This window comes from Agelaius phoeniceus, chromosome 17, assembly GCF_051311805.1.
Source record: "Agelaius phoeniceus isolate bAgePho1 chromosome 17, bAgePho1.hap1, whole genome shotgun sequence".
In the NCBI taxonomy this organism is placed as follows: Eukaryota; Metazoa; Chordata; class Aves; order Passeriformes; family Icteridae; genus Agelaius; species Agelaius phoeniceus.
In genome coordinates this window covers 9,569,856-9,579,792 of record NC_135281.1, presented here as the reverse complement: position 1 = coordinate 9,579,792, position 9,937 = coordinate 9,569,856, and the positions used below count along the sequence as shown (strand labels likewise).

At 56.0% G+C, this 9,937-nt stretch overlaps 1 protein-coding gene across 1 annotated transcript; it reads left to right on the top strand.

The window, feature by feature from the left end:
* The first annotated feature begins 8,140 nt into the window (after positions 1-8,140).
* On the top strand, positions 8,141-9,263 carry LOC129127831 (corticoliberin-like). Its single transcript, XM_054644713.2, has 2 exons — positions 8,141-8,201; positions 8,659-9,263. The coding sequence occupies exon 2, from the start codon at positions 8,683-8,685 to the stop codon at positions 9,073-9,075; it is 393 nt and encodes a 130-aa protein (XP_054500688.2). The 5' UTR covers positions 8,141-8,201; positions 8,659-8,682; the 3' UTR covers positions 9,076-9,263.
* The last annotated feature ends 674 nt before the right edge of the window (positions 9,264-9,937 follow it).

Genomic DNA, 9,937 nt, shown 5'->3' with positions numbered 1-9,937 from the left:
GTTCAGCCAGAGGAGGCTGTGACCTCCAGCGCTGAACATGGAGCATTTTCCTTTCCTGCAGGATTCAAAGTTCCAACCCAACACCTTTGTACAGGAGATGAACATCCCAAGAGGAGCAAAGCTACCTCTTGTCTGGGTATCCCTAGCCTGGAGCTGGCTCCTGAAGGGTCAGGCAAGGCCAGCAGGTGCTGCTGGCAGCGCGGGATCTGGAGGGGGATGCTCTGCCAAGCCCTCACCAAAATGGAGAATCACCTGGTGATCTCTCAGTGTGGGCGTGGGTGTGACCAGCCCAAAATAACCGCCACTGCTCTGCAGCACATTGTGCAAATTCTCAACCAGATTTAAAAGAAAACACACCCGAGTTCCTGCCAGCACTTGGTGAAAGAAGGAGCCCTCCACTGAAAGCCACACTCAGAGCCAATACTGACACTTGATTAGTGTCTGCTAAAAATAGTTCCCTGTGTGGGTGGAAGGAGAGCTCATGAGCACAAACACGAGGACAGGCAGGCATGGGGGGGCTTCGGCTGGAGCAGCAGGTCAGCAGCAGTGGGTCACTGGGTCCATGGTATGGACAGGGACATCTTCACTAGACCAGGTTGCTCCCAGCCCCATTCAACCTGGCCTTGAAGGCTTCCAGGGATGGGATATCCATGTGTCACTTACTCTGGGGGCAAAGCACCTCCTTTCCCCCAGCATTGGTGGTGTCTGCCTTCAGGTAACATGCAACAGGACAAGAGGAAACAATTGTGTCGGGGAAGTTTAGAATGCATATTAGGGAAAATTTCTTCACTGAAAGGATACCAGACATTGCAACAGGCAGCCCAGAGCAGTGGTCAAGTCACCATTTTTCTTTAGCAGATCCTTCTTTTGCCTCAGATCTACACTTTCCCCAATAGAGCCACGTTTTTACTCAGATTTGCACAACCCAGTCTGTCTGAATTCAAGAAGGGTTTGGATAAGGCACTTGGGCACATAGTGGGACTTTGTGTCCTGTGCATGGCCAGGAGTTGGACTCAGTGATCCTGATGGGTCCCTTCAGCATATTCTATGGGTCAATTCAGCATATTCTGTGCTTCTGTGATTATTTTGCTTTGGCAAACCAGCCCTGTGTCCATGCCAGCAGCTCCCACTGGGCAACTGCTCCCACCACTGGCAAACATGGAGCCACCACCTCCCTTCCCACCCTGTGGGCTGCTCCTGCCACTGGAATATATGGAGCCATCCTCTCTGCTCCCACACTGCACCTGCTTGAGGCAACCATGCCTGATTCATCCTCAAATGCCGTTTCTGGCGAGTTCCGTCCCCGCTGCCGCCATTGCCCTCACGCCACGCCGCCATCTTGGATCCCTAACGCTCCCTGCCAGCCCGCCACCTTCCTCTCCCTTACGCCGCCATCACCAGCGCTGTCAGACCTAATTTAGTTTCAGGGCTACAAGACAGAATTTGTTTTGTTTGTGACAAACTGCTGGTAGCAAACGCCACGTCGGAAACACTGCGTGGGCGGCAGGCGGCTCCCTCCCTCCCCTCTGCCTGTGCCTCACTGCCCCCCCAGCCGCAGGCTCTGAGGCCATGCTGGCCACAGGCTGGGGTGGTGGAACACAGCAAAAACCACTCTGTTCTCGCCAAACTATTGGTCTAAGGCTTTCTGAGCAGCCCCGGCCACGAGGCTTCATCACAGCAGCGTGGCGGATGCAGCAGGTCTGTGCACCAGCGCAAACCTCCCCGCCAGGGCCACACCATGTTTTTGAGCTGAAAAAAGGGCAAAAGTGGGGAGTTTTGAGCATGGCTGAGCCCAGCACTGCACAGACCCTGACTAGGACAGGCACCGCTCCAGCTCCCACCTGCTGTTGGACAGCCCAGCCAGGACCGTGTGGCACATGGCGACACTCCCTAATGCCTCCTCCATAACATGGAGACACTGGAAAAAAAGACTGAAAAAGAAAAAAAAGCCTTTTTTCTCATTGCAAACCACAGTTCCAGGTGTCTCATTAAATCAGACCAAAAAAAAAAAAGTATTAGATTTATTGCTATCAAGAGGTGCCCGTGGGCTCAGCTGCAGCACCCTGCTATCGCTGGGTTCCACCTCCCATGGCAGGAGCCCCACTTCATCCACCTGCCATCATCACAATCCCAAACCCCCAGTGTGGGATCCCTGCTCTTAGCAGCACCTGCAGCCCCCCACCATCTTTGGGGTCCCACTGCCCATGGCAGGGCCACCAGGAGCGGCTGTGCTTCATTTCCTGCCTGGCATGCAGAGTGACCCAAACCCACACTGAGGTGACCCATGGCAGAGCCTCCTGAGCACCATCCCCTCATCGCTAAAAATAGATCCGAGCGGTTGAAAAAAAAAAGCCAACAGGAAAAAAAAAGCCAACAGAAAAAAGGAGAACAATGTCTGCTTGACCATCAAAGAGCAACCACAGTCATTTCGAGCAGGAACACCTGAGACGAGGACTTTCGGGTTGTGTTTTCTCTTTCTGCAGCAGATGGGCTCAGTTTTCTCTGAAATAGATTAAATCTCTCCTTGCCTGAGGTAATGGCATGCGAAGCTCCAGTGCTGGAGGCTGCCACCCTTGTGGGCTTCTCGGGGCTGGAAAGGAGCCAGGGGAACAATGGGTCAGAAGAAAAATTCAATTTCCTTTTGAGCACGTTACCTGCTTGATTCCTATTTGTACAGAAAGACACAGGTCTTGTGGGCTGAAACCTGTGTGCTGGCCCCAGTATTCATCTGAGAACTTGGCAATTCATTGCAGGAGTGGGCTGTGCCGTGAAGGTCACCTCCCAGACCTGGTCTGGGTGAGCAGTGAAGCTCTCCAGACCTTCAAGAGCTGGCATGTCCAGCCCATGGCTCTGCAGGGCACAGTCTTTGCCAATTGTTAAAAAAATGCTGAATTTCTGTGTATTATAAACAAGGAGATTTGTCAGGGCTGGCATCAAACACCCTGCTCCGTTAGCAGAGGCGGTTTTCAGAAGTCGATATTGAAACAGTGGTAAGAAATGGGGCATTTTGAAGCTGTTGAACAAGCAGTGTTGTGCACAGAGATCAGCCGATATATCCGACGGGCCACACATGAAAGTGTCTGCCTGGTGCCACTGGAAACTTTTTCAGCAGCCCCTTAAATCAAACTCATCTAAGCCATCTGCTGCTTAGAGTGATCCTTGGCCAAACTCACTCACAGAGACATCCAGAAACATCAAAGATATTTAAAAGTCTTCATTTGACCTCAGTGCCTTTGAACAAGGGCATGAGATGACAGGACCAAGTGAGAATGGCTCCAAACTGACAGAGGGCAGGGTTAGATTGGACATTGGGAAGAAATTCTTCCTTGTCACAGTGGCAAGGCCCTGGCACAGGCTGCCCAGAGAAGCTGTGGCTGCCCCATAACTGGAAGTGTTCACGGCCAGGTTGGGTGGGGCTTGGAGCAACCTGGGATAGTGGAAGATGTCCCTGCTGATTGCAGTGAATTTTCAGTTTATGTTTGTTGAATTATAGACTCCCACAAGGAGCTGGAAGGGACTTTAAAGCTCATCTCATTCCAGCCATGGAGTCTTTCCCCTCCAGACCAAGAGACACTGTTCCAGATGGGCGTGGATCCTTTGACAGGTTCCATATTTTCATGGCAGGCAGTTTTCTTCTTTTCCCTTTGGCCTCCTCTATTTTACAGCCAAAATGGTTCTTCTGCACACTGGGGATAAATGAAAGATTGAAATTAATTGTCTCATCCAGATCTTTCCTCTCGGGTTATGCATCGCTGGAGGATCTGCTGGCTGAGACAGAGTGAAGGGGGACGCAGAGAGCCCCACAGCCTCTGGTCAGAGCAGGACAGAGCTTTGTCTTGTGGCTCCATTCAGTGAGGCAGCATTTGGGAAGCACTTTTTTGGGGTGGAGGGTGGGAAGGCGGATCTTCTTGCTGAACTGAGGAGCAGAACTTCTCTATCCCCTTGGGGGCAGGGAGGGGGAACCCAGAGCAGCTGGACCGAGACTGCAGGATGGCTTTCAGTTCCCACAGAGCCAGGACACCCCTTTTCACCTCTGCCTCCATCTAACAGAACTTTCTCATTTTCAAAAGAGTTGAGGGAACCACTGAAACACAGATACGTGTTGGGGTTCCATTTCTTGCCTCACTGCTCTCTGCCACCCTGCCTGTCCAGCGTGTAATGGAAATTTTACCGCAGGTGCTCGATGAGCAAACAGGAAGCCAGCAGAGAGCGTGGCAGCTCGCTGTGGCCCAGCTCAGCTCAGCTGGGGGACAAGAAAGGCTATAAAAGACAGCATGGGGGTGGCAGGGGGAGGAGAGCAGGCCAGAGGGGCCAGGGCTGCCAGCGGTGCAGGGGACCTGGTCCTGGGTTCACAGGTAAGGCAGGCAGTGCCCTGCACCCTCTTTTTATTCCTTCTGCAAATGATTCCTGACTATTTTTGGAAGTATTTTCCACTTTTCTTGGGGCCAATTGAGAGGATTCTGCCATACTTTATTCTCTGTACGAAACTTACTAAAACTTCACCTTCCTTGGAAAAAACTAATTCTAATTGGCTTTTACCTCTTCTTTTTCATCTTTGCAAGCACATAGGACAAACTTTAAAATCCTCCAAAGCTGCTCAGATTTCCAATGGAGGTATCAGAGAAGGTAAAGCTGGGCAGTGGTTCTGCAGTTCCCTTTCTCCTGTCAGAAAGATTTTTCTTCCTTTTCTCTGAAGGAAATCCAGAGTCCCTCTATTGAATAGTCTTGGCTGTGTGTGGAGTACTCGGAGCTGCATCTGGCTCAGTCCCCACCACAGAAGTGGGAGGTTGTTTGGACCCAAAGTAAGAAATCCAGAAAGGAGCTGAAAACAGGTTACAGATTCCTTTCACTGTGATTTTTGTGACAGCTTTCCAGGCTCGTTCACTTCTTGCACGGAGCTTGTCAGTGGGAAAACACTTCCTTTCAGTTTCACACTAAGTTCATTCATTTAGATTGATAAGCTTTTAATAAGCTTTTAATATTCATTTTTCCTTCAACTCCCTGAAAGGAGGGTGTAGTCAGGTGGGGTGGTCCCTTCTCCAAGTAACAAGTGACAGGATGAGAGGAAACAACCTCCAATTGGACCTGGGAAGGGTTTGCATTGGACATTAGGGAAAACTTCTTTGCCAAAACAGTTGTCCAGCACTGGATCAGGCTGCACAGGGCAGTAGTGGGGTCACCATCTCTGAAGGGATTTAAAAGTGTGGCTGTGGCCTTTGGGGACATGGTTTAGTGATGTTTTTGGCCATGCTGAGGGAATGGTTGGGCTTGGTGATCTCAGAGGGCCCGAATGGTTCTGAGATTCCTTGATTCCCTGGGGGCATGCAGGGCAATGTGAGGATGTTTGGGTGGGTCCCACAGGCAACCCCACCATACAAACAGAGCCAAGGGGTTGCTTCTTTGTTGTCTCCAAATTCTTCAGAGGTTGGGAGACCTGGGCAAGCACACGGTGTGAGGCACGAGGCACAGGGCAGGGGGTTCGGCAGCTGCCCCAGCGAGGGGCACCTCGAGGACTGTCTAACCTGAGAATGGTGAAACATCAGGGTCAATCTCAGGTTCGTCAGCCCATGAGATGCCTTCTCCAGAGCAGGACGGGCAGCACTGACCCCCACCAGCCCCACGGCTGCCACCTCCACCCAGCTCATGGAGAAACACAGCAGGGAGACGCCAGAGCTTCGTCTGCACCCTGGCACGGCTCTTTGTGAGGCTGGGCAAGGACCAAAGTGGGTGTGAGCCCCAAAGGGAGGAAAGTGGCTGGCAAATGCCACCTGTCCCTCAGGAGAAGCTGCTGGAAGCTCGGCCACACCTCAGTGCTGGAGCTGCCAGGGCCGGCGATGCAGCCGCTGCCGCGTGCGAGCTGCTGCTCATGTGACAGGAGGCTCCGAGCATCAAAAGCACCTAATTAGGAACCTCTCCGACTCCCTCCCGGATCTGTGCCTCTGTGTGCAGCCAGCGCAGCCCAGGGGTAAGTTTGGCATCCCTGAAAGCATCATTAACACTCCGCTCCTCACATTCCTGACTAGAGGAGGAGAGAGTGACAGCCCTAAAAGTGACGATAATGAATCCCCAGGCAGTGCACAGGGCCCATCAGCGCTGGATTTGTCAGTAATTTATGAAGGGAGCAGAGAAAAAAAGGGTACTTTTAATTTTTCAAGTTGAGCTTCCTAAATAAAACACAAGTCCAAGATACACTTGTCAGAATCGTTGTGTTTGCTACAATTCAATGACTAATGCTAAAGGTAAATGGTGTAAAACATGACCAGCCACAGAGCAGGCCACGGGGGCAGGGGCTGGGCTGAGCTGCCTCTCTCTGTGCCTGCTCCTGGCCGTGCCTGTGGCGGTGCAGGAGCGGAAATCTCTGCCCAGAGCCACGGGCTCGCTCTTCTGAGACAAGGTGGCCCCCAAAGCCTCCTGAGTGATGCTCTGGGCACAGCCCCTCCTGCTGCATCTCCCCCTACTGCAGCCCCTGGCCCCTCCAAGCGCCGCTTCTGCAGGGCAGCCCCAGGAGATGGGCTAGGAAGAATTTTTCAGAGACAGCCCAACCCCACATGCAGGGGAGGGGACAAAATTGCTGAGCTGGACCCCCTGGACCCGCCAAGTCTTAGCACAACTTCAAGAAGATTTAAAATCATGCTGGGAGCCCCCATGAGCAGCCAGGCAGCACAGGGGAGGCAACTCCATTCCCCATGCTGGCATCCAGTCTCTGCTGGAGCTGCTTTCATCTCCTCATGGGATTTTGGGGTCTCATTGCCCTGAGCCCCCAGCAGGTGTGGGGGATGCCCTGGGAGCTGCAGGCAGCATTCCTGGCAATGCAGCAGGGCCAGGCCCAGCACTGGTAACGGGGTAGGGGACAACACGGGGTCAGGCATGGGGCACAGGGAGAAAAGCAGCCTCAGGCGAAGCACTGGAAATGAGAGAGGATCTCGATGATTCAGCGAAGAAAAGGACTTTAAAAGCTCACAAAGCCAGCAGGAGGCAGCTGCTCCCCCTTCCTGCCCACCCAGTGCTTGCTCTGCTGCTGCTGGGAGTTATTCTGCAGCTGGGGGATGGGGGGGGTGAGGGCCCCCCTGGCCTACCACCCCCACAAACCTCTTGAGCCCTTTGCTGTGACCCTCAGAACTCTGCAGAGCCCTTGTTTTCCATGTGGTTCTTGCCACGGAGGAGGATGGGAGGGGTTCTTGCCATTCATCCAAGTTCTACATAATGTGGGCTGGTTTGCTTTTTCCCCTTCTCCTAAGTTTGTTCCTCAGGAGGGAATTTTAATTTTAGAGACAGCAGTGCTTCTGCAAGGTGAAGGAAGCAATTGCTGAGCTCTGAGGGGCAGGCAATGGAGGCTCCGGCAGGGAGGCAGGGAAAGGCAAATGAATCCCTCCTGTGGCTCCCAGGATGCACCCCCAGGTGTGTGTCTGTGCTAGGATCAGGCCGGGAGAAGAACATGTCTTTGTGCTGTGTCAAATTGTGCTCCAGAAGCGCATTTTGCTTCTGCAGTGAAGTTTTCATCTGTGTGATAGCAGCAGAGGGATCACTGGGAGGAGCCGGGGCTGCCTTCACCAAACAACCGCCGAAGGAGCCATGGGGAAAACTTTCCCTGCGACGTGAAACGCTGCAGAGCTCGGGGCCAAGCCCGCACACAGGTGTGTGCCCGGTGTGCCCCTCTGCCATGGGCACATCTGGCCCCGAGAGAAGCGGGGGCTCCATGCGGTGCCCAGGAGCAGCACCCGGAGCGATGGGGGAGTGCGGGGCTTGGCTGGCGGGCCCCAGCTCCCCGTCACACACAGAGGGTCTGTGGTGCACACTCATGAACTCACACTCACCTCACACCCCTCCCACACCCTCAGCTCCCCCTCACCTCTCCAACACACCGAGAAACGCCCCTGAACACATTTGTGCCCGCTTGCACACACACCCCCGCACGCCCCACACCCCCACAGCCCCCAAAACACTCCCCCGGCCTCACCCCACGTACCCCCCGACCCACATGCCCATGAACCCCCCCTGCCAGGCTCTCCCCCTCCCACGTCCCCCCAGCCTGTCCCCCCCGCCTGTCCCCTCCCGGCCGTGTCCCCCCGCTCTCCCCCCGTTCAGCACCGCGGACAGATCTCGGCCCCGCTCCCATCACGTGGCTCCCCCGCCCGTATAAAGCGCGGGGCCGGAGCGCGCGTCCTGCGGGAGGCGCGGAGCCGGCGGAGCGCCCGAGAGCGGTGAGACGCGCACGGGGACCGGGACGGCCACCGCCACCCCCGGCACAAGGAGGGGGATCCCGAGCTCGGGGGCGCCTGGTCCCGGGGGGAGGAGGGAGGGTCCTGTCCCGGGGTGCAGGGGTGTCCCCTCGTGGGGGTCCCAGGTCCTGGAGGGTCCCAGGTCCTGGAGGGTCCCGTCCCGGCTGCCGAGGGTGTCTCATGCTCGGGGGGAGCCCCATCCCGGGGGTGGGGGGGGATCCCAGCCCACGGAGGGTCCCGTCCCCAGAAAGGTCCTGTCCCGGGGACGGGGGGTGGGATTCCCATCGGCGGGGGTAGGGATACCGTCCCGGGGGGTTTCATCCCTAGGGGATTTCATCCCTGGGGAGGGGGTCCCCAACGGGGTGAAGCCCCTCGAGTGACCCCTGACCGCAGCGGGGGGGATGTGGGGGTCCGGGGTGGGGGGGGGCTGCTCTTGCAGGCTTCTGGCCCCGGAGTGGCTGCGATGCGGGTCAGGATGATTTCAGCTGCCTCCGTCCTCGTCCTGCTCTTCCTGCCCTCGGAGACCTGCTCCCCGCTGCAGTGGCCCCGGGGTCCGTCCCGCAGGCTGACCCTGGCCCCCCAGCTCACCTGGGAGCCCTGGATGGGAGCCCCGAGAGCCCCGGTCCCCGCCACCGATGCCCTGCCCCAAAGACTGTGCCTGTTCCACGGGGCAGAGCTCGCCCCGGCCCCCCGAGCCCGGCGGGCGCTGCAAACCGGCAAGAGGCGAGACGGAAAACCCAACTCGCTGGATCTCACCTTCCACCTCCTGCGCGAGTTCCTGGAAATGTCCCGAGAGGAGAGACTGGCCCAGAAGGCGCTCAGCAATAAGCTCTTGCTGCAGAGTATAGGGAAATGAGGGAGGGTCGCTGGAGGTGGGGGAATGAAGGAGACCGACCCCGTAACAAGACACCACAGCGGAGCAGAGAACGGGGGGGATGCTGTGGGCTGCAGCCGTGCCCCGGGAGTCCCCACCTTGCCTGGCAGTGTTGCTGTCACTGCGTCCCGCGTGTCACTGTTGTGCATTAAAGTCACAGTCGTACCTGCCCTGCTGCTGTCATGCTTTCCTGCTGTCATAAACTTGTGTACCTGATCCAGGTCTCCCCAAAAACACCAGAGCAATCCCAGATGCTTCCTTGGGTGAGAAAAAATATCTCCATAAAGAGCTCTGAATGATGCAGGTAGTGCAACCCCGGCTGGAAGCTGCACCCTGAGACCCAGCCAGGGCTTCTCCAGTACCCCTGCGAATGGCTCCAAAAGCTGCTGCTTCCCAACTTCACAGCAAGTCTGCACCTTTTTGTGTCACAGCTGGGGATTTGGGACAAGGTTTAGTGACGCTTGATCTTGGCGGTTCTTGGAGGAAGGTGAGCATCTGTGTAAGATATTGGCACAAGGGCATTGCAGCCCCCCCAGAGGCCCCCTCCCTTCCAAGCTGTGTCCTCTCTGGGGCATGGAGCCCCCCCTCAGCTCAGTCCCACTCCTGCAATCACAGCCCCAAGCTTGGAGCAGCCATTCCCACCCCAGGCTGTGCACAGTCCACTGCCAGGCTTGACGGGGCTGAGCTGGGTTTGGGAAGCCTCCCAGGCACTGACAGTCGTGGTGGAAGGAGGAAAATTGTCCCAGGGCCCTGCACTCTGCAGACCAGGGAAGGGGTCAATATCCTTCCCCCAGGCCAGCTTGGCCATCCCAGGCTTGGGTGAGTGACTGGGGTGGGCACAGGG

What these genes read in the sequence shown, in the direction of transcription:
- LOC129127831 (XM_054644713.2), top strand. Translation starts at nt 8,683, where the DNA reads ATGCGGGTCAGGATGATTTCAGCTGCCTCCGTCCTCGTCCTGCTCTTC.